Below are 14,900 nucleotides of genomic sequence, written 5' to 3'. Positions count from 1 at the left end.
CCTTGTCTCGGTGTCATAAAAGGGGCCTAGCCAGTGGTGGGTTTCAATTTTTTTTACTGCCTGTTCTGTGGGTGTGGCTTGGTGGGCGTGGCAGGGGAAGGATATTGTAAAATCTCCATTTCCACCCGACTCCAGGGGAAGGTTACTGCAAAATCCCCATTTCCTCCCAATCAGCTGGGACTCGGGAGGCAGAGAATAGATGGGGGCAGGGCCAGTTAGAATTTTTACTGCTGGTTCTCCGAACTATTCAAAATTTCCGTGACCAGTTCTCCAGAACTGGTCAGAACCTGCTGAAACCCACCTCTGGGCCTAGCATGCTGAGGCTCTTATCTAGAATCCACATTTGGCAAGCAGAGAGGATGGTGAGTTGAAGATAAGCTACAAGGGTCCTTAGCGCTCTCTGAGCTTGGTCGTTTTCTTGCAGGCGTTTCATGATCCAAAACAGGGTCATATCATCTGTGCTAGCACGGATGATGCTACCGACTTTGGTAATGAAACGTCTGCGAGAAAGCACTCAAGTTGAGAGAGCGCTGAGGATCCTTCCTTTCAAACCTGAGCTACAAATATTTTCTTGGATTTTGTAAAAAAAAATATATATATTTAAACATCGTTCCTTTCATGACCCTGCAGGGAGACAAGATTTCAGATTGTTTTTTCCTTGAAATGCATTTCTGTCTCCTCTTTGGCAGGAGTTGGCTAAGAAGCAACTAGGACCAATAACAACTGAGATTCAAGCGGCCGGCGAATTCTATTATGCTGAAGATTACCACCAGCAATATCTGCACAAAAATCCGGACGGCTTTTGCGGCCTGCAAGGCACTGGTGTGGCCTGTCCCCTAGGCAAATGAGAGTTCCCCAATGGGAGTATCCTTGGGAGCCACGGTAATCATAACCCTTGAACAGTTACCATGGCAACCGGCGGCCTAGCATCTTCGTAATTCAACTGTGATTTAGCAACGGGGGCCTTTGTTCCTTTCTTTTGTGTGTTGTAGGACCCTGTAAGGTTTGGGGATCAGGGCAAAAATGGGCAGCCCGCTGGACGAATTTGCTGCGAATGTTAATGCTTTGTGTGGGAGTGATAGATATAATTTCCATCCAACCGCAGATGTTTGGGATCGCCTGGCAAGGCGCTGATAAATACACATTATGCATTTATCCCTTTCCTCATTTCTCTACCATCCCCAAGAAAGCCGATGGAGCCAACTCTGACTCCTCCATCTTTGCAGTGAATTTGGTTATCCAGCACGGTTAGTCCTCAACTTACAAACACACTTGGGATCAGAATAGCCATTGCTTAAGCAAGGCGGTTGCTAAGTGAATCTTGCCTGATTTTACAATCTTTTGCCGTGGTTGTTAAGCAAAACACTACAATTAACTGAATCATGCAATTATTAAGAGAATCCAGCTTCTACCAGTACCATTAACTTAATTGGTTGGAAGCTGGATGGGAAGGTCCCATGAAGGTCCCATCACACAACCCTGGGACACTGCAACCATCTTATTATACAGTAGTGGCCAAAATTGTGGAAACCTTTTGGGAAAAGTGTATTTTCTAAAATTAGCTAATAACACCACATTTTTTGGGGGAATAGTACCATAAAATTATATATCAATGGAAAGAAAATTTAATCAAGAATGCAACGCGATAACTTTTATGAAGGATTTGCTATTAGCATAGCAGTTACAACATAAAGAAGAAAAGTTAAACACGTAGAAAAAATGAGATATACAAAAATTATCACCATGTCAGTTAATACTTAGTTGGGTAACCTTTAGCATGAATTAGGGTCTTACAATGTCTTCCCATGGAGCAAATTGAGTCTTTTAGTTCTGCAGCTGTGAAAATGTGAAACCAAGATTGAATGATTGCTTCTATTAACTGGGTTTTATTGCTGGGTCGCTTCTGACTACCAGAAGCGATAGTCTTTAGTCGGCTCCGTAGATTTTCAATTGGGTTAAGGTCTAGGCTATTCCCAGGCCATTCCAGAAGTGGGATATGATTATCTTGAAATTCCCCCCCCCAAAAAAAAGTTGTGTTATTAGCCATCAAATCTCAAAAATACACTTTTCCCAAAAGGTTTCCACAATTTTGGCCCCTACTGTCTACATGTCAGTTGCAAGCTTTTGATCTCGTGACCATAGGATTGCTGCAAGAGTTGTAAATACAAATACTAATTATAAGTCACCTTTTCAGTGCCTTTGTAATTTTAACTGGTCACTAAACGAATGGCTGTAATTCGAGGACCACTGTATTGGTCCAAACCGACTTCCCTATCTTGCCCTCTCTTTGGGGCTTAGAGAAAGAAAACTCTGCAGACAAGAACTTTGCTCTTTTGATCTCCTGAAGGATTCTATATCAGCCGCTTGCAATGAAAATCCAGCTTTCACGCTACCCTGAATCTATCTCGGCCCAATGGATCTTTTGATACTAAATTCCTCCACACGATGCTTATGAGCTGAACAGAACTGCAGGCGCCCGTTTTGGCGTGGGACAATTTCCCCACCTCTCTTCATTTATTTATTTTTTTGTACAAAATGCATTCAAATGTCGGTTCTCTTTTTTAGCTGTGTTCGCTTGCTTTTCAGGAAATGAGAAGTTTTGTGTCCCGCAAGGGGCAATTCTTTCAGACAACGGGCAATTGTAAAGAATTGGCTAGTCTCTGGGGGAAAGCCCTCCTGCAGTGGAGCCGTGGTAGCACGGTGGTTAGAATGCAGTATTGCAGGCTAACTAAGTTCACTGCCAGGAGTTTGATCCTGACCGGCTCAAGGCTGACTCAGCTTTCCATCTTTCTGAGGTCGGTAAAATGAGGACCCAGATTGTTGAGAGCAAAATGCTGACTCTGTAAACCGCTTAGGGAGGGCTATAAAGCACTGTGAAGTGGTATATAAGTGCTATTGCTATTCTGTAAGCCATTTGGCCAAAATTCCCACAAAGTGCCTAACTGCCCCCCTGCCAAATTTTGGACCCTTATTCTGGTGCTTTATTGAAGCCAAGAACACTTGGACAAAGATTATCCACTGACAGAATGCCATGTCTCTTCTAAAGTGCCTTATAAAGTTGGGGTACCCTCAGAAGTGGGTTTCAGCAGGTTCTGACCAGTTCTGGCAGTGGAAATTTTGAGTAGTTCGGAGAACCGGTAGTAAAAATTCTGACTGGCCCCACCCCCATCTATTCTCTGCCTCCTGAGTCCCAGCTGATCGGGAAAAAAATGGGGATTTTGCAGTATCCCTCCCCTGGAGTGGGGTGGGAATGGAGATTTTACAGTATCTTTCCCCTGCCATGGCCACCAAGCCACGCCTACCAAGCCATGCCACACCCTCCAAGCCACGCCCACAGAACCATCTAGTAAAAATTTTTGAAACCCACCACTGGGTACCCTCCAACTGTCTGGAATTTCCCAGTCAACATGACAATGCTAAGAATTCTGGGTGTTGGCCCACATTTCTGGAGAATACCCATTCTTTCTAGCCAGCAGACCAAGCCATACAGCCTATTCCACACCTAGGAAGTTCCGATTAGCTCTCTTATTCTTAATGAACGTATTTTTTGATGCACATGAGAGCCTACGCACCAAAGACCAATTCCTTGTGTGTCCAATCACACTTGGCCAATAAAGAATAATAAATAGATAGATAGATAGATAGATAGATAGATAGATAGATAGATAGATAGATAGATAGATAGATAGATAGGCAGGCCGTGGATGCAGCTATGTCTACAGGAATCCACTGGAGTTGTGCAACCAATAAATGAAATAAATAGGCATATTTCAGCGTGAATACCAGATTGTGTCCCAAAATTGTTACTGTGGTGGAAAGAACATGCCATCGTGCAGTAGTGGACACCACCAAGTACAGAAATGATGGTCTCCACGCAAAGCACCTGTTCTACTTCTTCTGTTAGGCAGAAACATATTTTGCACAAAGTCCTTTCCTTCCTCTCAATGCAGGAAACCACATCATTTCACAAAACGGCTTTGAAACAGTGCCATTCTGGTGAAGTTGAATTTGGAAGTTAAGCATCCTTTTAAAGCAGACCGGGTCATTTTATAGCCCTCAAGCCTACATCCAGCCCTCTGGCTCTCCTATCCAGCCAGCGTGGATTGCTTTTATTTTGAAAGCATTTGCCTTCAAAACTAATGTACATGTACATAGGTGCACGCATGCCTACACACCAGGGGTGAAATGCTCCCGGTTCGGACCGGATCGCCCGATCCCGTAGCGATAGTGGCGGGTGGTTCGGAGAACCGGTAGCAAAAATCCCTGCCCTCCCTGCCCATGTCCAGCTGAGCCATGTGATCATCAGAGGTGGGTTGTTTTTTTTTACTTTTAAAAGCATTTTTTCTTCAGCCGAAAAAATGCTTTTAAAAGTTAAAAAAAAAAGCCTCTGATGATCGCACGACTCAGCTGGGATCGTCAGAACCTTTTAAAAACATTTTTTCTACAACCTCTTCAGCTGAAGAGGTTGTAAAAATGCTTTTAAAAGTTAAAAAAAAAAGCCTCTGATGATCGCACGACTCAGCTGGGATCGTCAGAACCTTTTAAAAACATTTTTTCTACAACCTCTTCAGCTGAAGAGGTTGTAAAAATGCTTTTAAAAGGTTCTGGCGATCAGGCAACTCAGCTGGGATCGTCAGAACCCTTTAAAAGCTTTTAAAAGTCTCCTCTGGCAATCCCAGCTGAGTTGCCTGATCATCGGAGGCTTTTAAAAGCATCTTCAGTGGAAGAGGTTGTAGAAAAAATGCTTTTAAAAGTTTTTTAAAAAGTTGACCACGCCCACCCAGTCACATTACCTCCCCCCACCAAGCCACGCCCACAGAACCGAATTTTACATTTCACCCCTGCTACACACCTTCACAACCTGATTGTTTGGCCCTTCACACAGTCTCAGTTTTTTGATGTGGCCCCTTGGGAAAATGAATTGCCCACCTCTGCTTTGAAGAGAGGCAAAGCCCTGGTGTGATGGAATGTGCTCTGGATTCCCAGGAAGGAGGGGCTGCATTCCAGAGCAGCAAAAGACAGCAAAATTTAGAGAGTTTGTGTGGAAGGAAGAAAGACAGCTTCTTTGTAGGTGTTCTCAAGAGTATATTTAATGGTGCAAGTAGCTGCTTCAATTTGGCAAGATCTCTGCCAACAAGTGAAGAAGACCCATAAAGGAAAATGCTTAGAAGAACCTCAACATATTTTTCTTGGTTTTGGGATCTGGACATCTGTCTATTACTTTCTCTCTAATTTATCCAATTCCTGTACTTCGTGTTAGGACAATAAAATTGCCTTGTTCCCAAGCCTGAATTTCGTGATTGTAACACAATCTCTCTGATACTAACACGGAACACATAATTTAAAATGTAGAGACTATTCATGATAAATATCCGGTATCAAATTACAATACTTGCAAGGCCAATTCTGGGAGAGTTTTTTTTTTAATTTAAGTTAGAACAATTAATAAATGGAACAACTTGCCTGCAGAAATTGTGAATGCTCCAACACTGGAATTTTTAAAGAAAACGTTGGATAACCATTTGTCTGAAGTGGTGTAGGGTTTCCTGCCTGGGCAGGGGGTTGGACTAGAAGACCTCCAAGGTCCCTTCCAACTCTGTTATTATTATTATTAAGTAAGTAGAGACATACTGTTTCCTGCAGCCAGGTTGGAATCCAATGTCTTTTTTAAAAAAAAGATATCCTTAATCAGAAAAAAAATGGTGCCATAAGAGACAGGATCATCCACTTTGGTGAAACTCAAATATTTGCACAAGTATGAAGTATCTTGGGAGTAGGAAGGACTTTACTACACAGCTGGTGGTTTCACCTCACTGCTTACATGATAAACCGCATTTTTGTATAGTATGATGGGCGGGCAAGCCAGCTTAGCTTCCTGCACTTGAACCAGCCAGCTGGCCAAAGTAGAGCACCAAAACTGGCAGCTAACTGGCACCCTTCATCGTTCTTCTCTTGGTTTGTGTGCTTTTCTCAGTGAGGTGGAAAGGAGGCTCCCCTACCCTGGGGAGAGAGGATGGTTGTCTGTGTCATAGTCATGTGATGGAAGATTTGCAACCAAAGCCACAGTGCCTTTGCCTATCAGGAAGAGAGGCCAATCACAGGAGAATCCTCATGGAAACAGATTCTGCTACAACATCCCCCCCAAAATGTAGCAAAACCCTTGAGTACATCTTTTCCCCTGGCACAAGAGTTGAGTCAAGTCCTAAAGCTCACTGCAGATTCATGGGGCTGTGCAAAGCAAAGCACACATAATGCTCGCCTTATGACCAAGCTGGGACCAGAATTTCTGTTGCTAAGCGAGGTGGTTATTAAGGGAGTCGCCCCTGCCATGTTTGCTATGGTGGTTAAGCGGATCACTGCAGCTGTTAAGTCAATCGCAGGTTCCTTAAGGGAACCTGGACTTCCTATTGACTTGGCTTGTCAGAAGCTGGCGGGGAAGGTCACAAACGGTGACCACCTGACTCTGGGACGCTTCAACTGTCGTAAATGCACACCGGTTGCCAAGCGCCCAAATTTTGACTGTGGGGATGCTGTCGTGGTTTTTACATTTGACGACTGACCATGAGTCACTCTTTTCAGTGCTGTTGTAACCGAGCAGTCACTAAATGAATAGTTGCAAGTTAAGGACATCATCTACCTGCATGGAAGGACCCTGCTTAGGCCACAGGCGTTATTGTGACCCTAGGGTGGTTATGGATAGAAGAAAGAGAATTGGAAGAGAATGTCCCATGATAGGACGTGTTAGGCAGAACAAGAAACAATGGATGGAAACTAATCAAGGAGAAAACCAACTAGAACTGTGATGGCAAATCTATGGCATGTGTGCCACAGGTGGCACGCGGAGCCATATCTGTGGGCACACGAGCATTGACCTAGCTCAGTTCCAGCGTGCATGTGCGCACCGGCCAGCTGATTTTTGGGCCTTATGGTCCCACTGGAAGTCGGGAAACAAGCCATTCCCGGCCTCCGGAGGGCCTCCAGGGGGTGGGGAAGGCCGCTTTCGCCCTCCCCAGGCTCCAAGAAAGCCTCTGGAGCCTGAGGAGGGTGAAAAATGGACCTACTGGACCCACTAGTAACCTTTTTAGCATCACATGCCAAAAGCAGGGGAGCACGGTGGGGTCACGTGTGCATGCATGGAAGGACAGGGCGCTGGGGGTGGCATTGAATTATGGGTGTGGGCACACATGCGCGTGGGCCCCCTACTCCTCATGTTTTTGGCATGCAACAGCAAAAAAGTTAGCCATCACTGAACTAGAACAAAGAAGAAATTTCCTGGCAGATACAACAATTAAACAGTGGGATTTGTCTTCAGAAGTTGTGAGTGCGTCATCACTGGAGGTTTTGAAGAAGAGATTGGACAGCCATTTGTCTGAAATGGTATATGGTCTCCTGCTTGAGCAGGGATTGGATTAGAAGACCTCCAAGGCATGGGTGGGTCTCACTTACCTTTACCACTGGTTCGCCCTGCGTGTGCTGTCCGCGCATGCGCCCGGTCTTCCGTGCATTTGCTTTGCTTGCTCATGCGCCTTCTGCACATGCGCCTGGCCTTGAAAATGTGCCTAAAAATCACGACTTGGAGTCTGGGTGAGTGGGCAGGCCCACCTGTGATTGCCGCTACCAGTTCGCCCGAACCGGTGTGAACCGGCTGAATATCACCTCTGCTCCAAGGTCTCTTCCAACATTTGTTATTCTGCTATTCTGACTTGGCTCACTAATTGGCCAGCCAGCTTCCCAAGCAGGCCCACATCATTATCAGGTAGGTCTTCCGAGTAGACCAGCTTTGGTTCATCAATCCCAGCTGCTGTGGCCTAGAGGTGGAGCTCTTGCTTCACAATCAGGAGGTTGTGAGTTCGATCCTAGGTGGAGACAAATGTAGGGTCTCCCACTTGGACAGGGGGTTGGACTAGAAGACCTGCAAGGTCCCTTTCAACTCTGTTAATCTGTAATCCTACAAGTGAAGGATTGATTTACAGGGTTCATCAAGGGCTGGTTATATGACCCACCAGTGTGCTCCTTCCCAAACCCCCAACCCCACAAATTAGATGTCCTAAATCAGGGGTCTCCAACCTTGGCAACTTTAAGACTTGGGGACTTCAGCTCCCAGAGTTCCTCAGCCAGCTTTGTTGCTAAGGTTGGAGACCCCTGTCCTAAATCTAATGGGAACATGGTTATGCAGCCTCCAATGCAAGTTCAAAGAGAATACAACGTAGGGCTACCTATAAGATTTGTCCCATCAAACCAGACTCCAATAGGCCATCGAAAAACATGTAAAACTCCATGGTTTGATAGAATAGAATAGAATAGAATTTTATTGGCCAAGTGTGATTGGACACACAAGGAATTTGTCTTGGTGCATATGCTCTCAGTGTACATAAAAGAAAAGATACGTTCATCAAGGTACAACATTTACAACACAATGAACGTATCTTTTCTTTTATGTACACTGAGAGCATATGCACCAAGACAAATTCCTTGTGTGTCCAATCACACTTGGCCAATAAAAATTCTATTCTATTCTATATCAATATAATCATAAGGATTGCCAGCAACAAGTTATAGTCATACAGTCATAAGTGGAAAGAGATTGGTGATGGGAACTATGAGACGATTAATAGTAGTGCAGATTCAGTAAATAGTCTGACAGTGTTGATGGAATTATTTGTTTAGCAGAGTGATAGCCTTCGGGAAAAAACTGTTCTTGTGTGCAGTGCTCTATAGTGTCGTTTTGAGGGTAGGAGTTGAAACAGTTTATGTCCAGGATGCGAGTGATCTGCAAATATTTTCACGGCCCTCTTCTTTTATAGCGAGTCTGACCTGCTATAAAAGATCTTCCTATGCTGTCCTTCGTATCTTTAAGTGGGAGGAATGGCACACCGAAACGATTTTAAAGATAAGACATTTAACTGATCTTCATCCATAAAGGAGAAATTGTTCCTCCTGAGATATAGAAGAGTAGTAAGTTCCACAGACTGCCAGCTGAGGGAGCTGTTTGCCCAAGCTACAAAAAAAGAAGCCGAGTGATCAAATATAGCCTTTCCTAACTTGGAAAACTTTGGAAAAAAGATAAAAGAGGAAAAACAAGCAAGTAGATCCATCAAAAAACGGAGCGACAGACTCCCAATATATTTCATAAATAAATGACAGTAACAGAGTTGGAAGGGACCTTGGAGGTCATCTAGTCCAACCCAGTGGTGAAATCCAATTTTTTTTTACTACCAGTTCTGTGGGCGTGGCTTAGTGGGCATGATGTGGCTTGGTGGGCATGGCAGGGGAAGGATACTGCAAAATCCCCATTCCCTCCCCACTCATGTCCTGAGGGCCCTGTCTTAAACCCATCGTCCTGGAGCTGAAGCCATGGTAAAATCCAATTTTTTTACTACCGGTTCTGTGGGCGTGGCTTGGTGGGTGTGGTGTGGCTTGGTAGGGGTGGTTTGGTGGCCGTGGCAGGGGAAGGATACTGCAAAATCCCCATTCCCTCCCCACTCCTGGGGAAAGGATATTTCAAAATCTCCATTCCCAGCCCACTCTGGAACCAGCCAGAGGCAGTATTTGCCGGTTCTTCGAACTACTCAAAATTTCCACTACTGGTTCTCCAGAACCTGTCGGAACCTTCTGGATTTCACCCCTGGTCCAACCCCCTGCTCACGCAGGAGAACTATACTAGGGATTCGAATTACCGATCTTTCTGATCGACAAGCTCAGCGTCTTAGCCACCAAGGCCTGATGAGAAAGGATAAAACAGCCTGCAACAGGGTTCCCCAACTTGGCTAACTTTAAGGCATAAGGACTTCAACTCCCAGAATTCCCCAGCCAGAGTTGAAAAGTCCACAAGTCTTAAAAGTTGCCAACATTGGTAAATTCTGTCCTAGAGCATAAAACTTTTAAAGATTCTTCCCCCCCCCCACTTCTCCAGCAACGCATGAATGGTTGAAGTTCCTATGAATGGAGATGAGCTGAATGAAGACTAGTGAATTTCATTCACCCCATGAGAGAGCTGCTGGTGAAGGAAGAGAGCTGCTGTGGGGGGCCCTACCCTCTGGAACGAACTTCCCCCAGGACTTAGTCAACTCCCTGATCTCCGGACCTTCCGCCACGAGCTGAAGACGTATTTATTCTTCCGCGCAGGACTGGCATAGAATTAGTTTTAATATTTGTAATTTTAAATATAGGTTTTATGGTTTATGTATTTTAATCCAGGGGCCAAATTTAATAAGTTTTTTAGTACTGTTTTTATTTATATTGTATCTATTGATTGTTGATTTTATCTGGCTGTGCACTGCCCTGAGTCCTTCAGGAGAAGGGCGGTATAAAAATTAAATAATAATAATAATAATAATAATAATAATAATAATAATAATAATAATAATAATAGTTGTTTTGTTGTTGTTGTTGTTATTATTATTATTATTATTATTATTTATTAAGAAAGGCAAGGAAAAACAATTAGGGACCTGGAATCCTTCTAATTATTATATTTTTTAAAAAACAGGATATTAAGATTGTAGCCTCCCTGATTTTAAGAAGCCTCTGAATCATCATGTCAACAACAATCCAGGAAGTTGCTGGCAGCCTTGAGCCGGCCATGACCTTCCCAGTTTTAGAGAAGCATGTTAGAAAGCCCAAGTATTGACTTTCTATTATCTCTGCTTTATCTTTTTTGACTTCTGAAACGGCTGTTTCTGAATTTGCTTCTTTTTATTCCCCCTAAATTGGAAAGCAGCTGCGTAACAACCGAGGCTGCTGTATCCGTCTCCATTTCCTTTTATCTGTGGGTGCCAAACGTGTCTTTTCTGGCTGAATAAAGAATGCCGCAAATCATTCAGGATCCTTCTTTTTCTGCCTGGAAAAGTTTTTTTTTTGGGGGGGGGGGGAGAAAAGAAATCGAGGTAATTTGACAGCGGCTTAACTTTAGAAGCAGAACACATTCTGTGCTAATGCAGAAAAACATTTCTCTGCCATTAATCATCGCCACTCCAGCTGCGATGGGTGAAACAGCTTATCGTGTGGATCAAGGACATCGTACTATAAATCTCCCACATTCCAGTTCCAGCAACCATTATTGGACGAAAGCCACGGCCGAATCCTTTCTTTCAAAAGTCCACTGGGATGAGCAAAATACCTGCTTTAATACTTCAGGTGATTCACAACAGAAATAACGTTGGAAGCTGCCATGAGAGTAGATCCTAACACAGGAATGGCATGAATCAAGAAGGCATTGAAAAAACGAAACAGCTTTTGGCTTTCCGGCTGTCTGGTTCATTAGTTCTGGTGGAAGAGATCTTCACGGCAGAAATCCAGGATCCCACTTAGAACAGGGCAGGGATGAAATGTTCCCGGTTCGGATTGGATCACCCGATCCGGTAGTGATGGTGGCAGGTGGTTCGGAGAACAGGTATTAAAAATCCCTGCCGCACCCCCCCCCCCATGCCCAGCTGAGCAACACGATCATCAGAGGGGTTGTTTTTTTTTTACTTTTAAAAGCATTTTTTCTTCGGCTGACAAAATATGCTTTTAAAAGTAAAAAAAAAAGCCTCTGATGATCGCGCGACTCAGCTGGGCAGGGGGGTGGGCAGGGATTTTTGCTACCGGTTCTCCGAACCACCCACCACCATCGCTACAGGATTGGGTGATCTGGTCTGAACTGGGAACATTTTACCCCTGCCCTGTTCTAAGTGGGATCCTGAATTTCTGCTGTGAAGATCTCTTCCATGAGAATTAATGAACCAGACAGCTGGTTCATTAATTCTTCTTTTCCTAGAAGATGCAGCAGCCTTTAAATGCAATAACTACTGACCTAAGCATCTGGAAGCCATCTTTAGGCCTTGATTGTGTGGGTTTTGACTCAGCCAGGGTTCCTCCCTCTTGGTCTGCCTTACAATTTTCAAAATAGACTTAGACAACAACATCAAAATTCCATGCAGACACCAAACCTAACAAACCACCAGTAATGAGAACTTATGCATTATTCCAGCTGTGAATTGTGAAACTCGACAGGAAGGAAACCATCAAGATAGGTTAGAATTAGAGATGCAAAAAAATACAGCTCACCAAGATTCCTTCCTTTCACGGACAATGGAGGCCTGAGGAGTAAGCGATCCAATACATTCTCCCCGTTCGGATATGGAAGGGAATTCTAGATGGCAAGAAAGGGTCTACCATACTTTCAATCATTTCCAAGAAGTCTTGGAAGGCAGTTCTATGTAGATCAGGTCGTAATTGTCCAAGCAGGTGGTGATAATGGCCTGAATCACTACTGCTAGGCCCTTTCACCTAAGGGAAAACTGCATCTGGAGCACCAACTGAAGTCAAGGAAGGATTTCATGGTGACAGTTCCACCTGTTGTTCCAGCATGAGTCACAAGTCCAGGAAGGGCCCTAATTTTTTAAGAGCAAATGCTTCCAAAGTGGTTTGGTTGCGTTCTGCAACCCAATAAGACAGACCCAGACTTCCATTGAGGACCTGTATACTGCACAAGTCAAAAAGAGGGCTGTGAAAATATTTACAGACCCCTCGCATCCTGGACATAAATTGTTTCAACTCCTACCCTCATAACGACGCTGTAGAGCACTGCACGCCAGAACAACTAGACACAAGAACAGTTTTTTCCCGAACACCATCGCTCTGCTAAACACATAATTCCCTCAACACTGTCAAACTATTCACTAAGGTTGCATTACTATTACTATTAATCTTCTCATTATTCCCATCACCCACCTCCTTCCATTTATGACTGTATGACTGTAACTTTGTTGCTTGTATCCTTATGATTTACATTGTTTCCTAGTATGATTTGATTGCTTATTTGTACCCTATGACTATCATTCAGTGTTGTACCTTATGATTCTTGACAATGTATCTTTTCTTTTTATGTACACTGAGAGCCTATGCACCAAAGACAAATTCCTTGTGTGTCCAATCACACTTTATTGGCAAAGTTTATCTGCTAAGGATGATGCAAGATGGTGTCTCTCATTCTCAACAGTTTCAGATGGTTTAAAGAATGCCAATGTTGCTGACAGTCAACTGAGAGATCTAAGAGAATCAAGATAGGTGCATTGTGCCTGTTCAGCCCTTAAAAATTAGGTAGGCCAGGGAATCTAACAGCTGCCAAGTGAGATATTTACAGCCACCTTGGTTATAGTGACCAGACGTCCCGCTTTTGGCGGGACAGTCCCGCTTTTTAATAATTTGTCCCGCGTCCCGCTGCAATTCCAAAAAGTCCCGATTTTTTTTTGTTTCACTCCCATTTTGAAAATGGGAGGCGGCAACGCAAGAGGAGGAGGAGGAGGAGGGGGAGTGGCAGAGAAGGGGGCGCGAGAGGGAGGAGAGATGCCGCTTGACTTCACCCGAGAGGAAGAGAAGAGCGGAGAGGAGAGCCGAGGAGAGCCGAGCCTGCCTGGAAGAGCGGAGAAGCAGCAGTCATTCCTCCTCCTTCAGGCAAATGGCAAGACTCAGCACGCATGCGCAGCCCCCCCCCCGGTCCCCCTGTCAATGGTGTCCCGCTTTGCCATCGCTGAAATCTGGTCACTTTAACCTTGGTGCCTGCAGGTATAGGTCAGAGATGGGTTTCAGCAGGTTCTGACCAGTTCTGGAGAACCGGTAGCAGAAATTTTGAATAGTTTGTAGTAAAAATTCTGACTGGCCCTGCCCCCATCTATTCTCTGCCTCCCAAGTCCCAGCTGATTGGGAGGAAATGGAGACTTTGCAGTAACCTTCCCTTGGAGTGGGGTGGGAATGGAGATTTTACAGTATCCTTCCCCTGCCACGCCCACCAAGCCACACCACACCCACCAAGCCACGCCCACAGAACGGGTCGTAAAAATTTTTGAAACCCACCACTGCTGTAGGGACTTTGTTACCTGCCTAGACTGAGCTTCTGACGTAGCTTAAAAATTAGCTTGAAGCCCTCAACTCAAGATAGTCACTCAGGAAAGAAAAAGGAAAGAAATGATTTAATATAATTTAAATGAAACATAGTAGTTGTACCAAAGGTGCTTTTTCAAAAGGCAACTGGACTTTGGTTTTCCTTGAAGACGTTTCTCTTTTCATCCAAGAAGCTTCTTCAGTTCAATTCTTGGATGAGAAGTGAAACGTCTTCAAGGAAAAACAGAGTCCAGTTGCCTTTTGAAAAAGCAGTTTGGGGACAACCATGGCCTGGGTGACTGAGAATCTCCATAGAAATATGGTAATTGTATGTAGATTAAGTGAATGAGAGAGAAACCCTCTGTAATAAATTCCATTTGTTTGTCTGAAGTGTCTTCTTAGTCATAAGAGTGCGTGTAACTGGAATACTTGTTCAAATATTGAAATGAAATATTTTCATTTTGTAAAAAATTGTAAGATCCTGGCTTGGATGTATTTTTGCCCTGTTTACCGATGCCTAAAGTATCTACAACTTTTTATGTATCAGAATGGATTATATTCTTGCATAGTTTTGCCACATCCCAGACTCTTTTAAACTAACAATTTGTTTTAGTTCTTTTGCTGATAACCAACAGTGCAAATTCCACCTCTTGGCATGGAAATGTCTAATACCACATCCACCCTGCAGTTTCCCTTGCACCTGTTTAATTGTTCAGTACAAAATGCAGTTGCAAATATTTAGAAAAGTGTGAATTATGCGTGTGTGCCATGTGGCTAACAAATTAGAAATATTTTTTTCAAAGCTAAGCATTTTGGTTTCCATCTCTGGCTGCTGTGCAAGCTTCATCAATGGAACAAAACCTCTTTGAACGGAAAATATGTGAACGATGAGTCATTAAATCAAAGAATCACAGAGTTGGAAAGGGGTATCAAAGTTTGTCTGGTTCAGTGTTCTTCAAATCTGGCAACTAAAAGTTGGGTGGACTTCAACTCCCAGAATTCCCTCGCTATCATAGCTGGTACATTTAGACTGACAT

At 43.9% G+C, this 14,900-nt stretch overlaps 1 protein-coding gene across 4 annotated transcripts in view; it reads left to right on the top strand.

Moving 5' to 3' along the window:
* Positions 1 to 10,827, top strand: part of LOC131204628 (mitochondrial peptide methionine sulfoxide reductase-like) — a 73,688-nt gene extending 62,861 nt beyond the window's left edge. Inside the window, exons 6-7 of one of the 4 annotated variants that reach the window (XM_058196076.1) lie at positions 690 to 882; positions 10,490 to 10,826. In XM_058196076.1, coding sequence (XP_058052059.1) covers positions 690 to 848 — 159 coding nt within the window. In that variant the 3' untranslated portion in view covers positions 849 to 882; positions 10,490 to 10,826. Of the gene's footprint in view, positions 1 to 689; positions 4,414 to 9,913; positions 10,365 to 10,489 lie in introns of those variants that run through there. The other 3 variants (XM_058196077.1, XM_058196078.1, XM_058196074.1) reach the window with 3 other exon arrangements.
* Positions 10,828 to 14,900: the final 4,073 nt, after the last annotated feature.

Source organism: Ahaetulla prasina, chromosome 10, assembly GCF_028640845.1.
Source record: "Ahaetulla prasina isolate Xishuangbanna chromosome 10, ASM2864084v1, whole genome shotgun sequence".
In the NCBI taxonomy this organism is placed as follows: Eukaryota; Metazoa; Chordata; class Lepidosauria; order Squamata; family Colubridae; genus Ahaetulla; species Ahaetulla prasina.
Note: the sequence above shows the minus strand (reverse complement) of the source record. Positions and strands in the feature narration are given on the sequence as shown.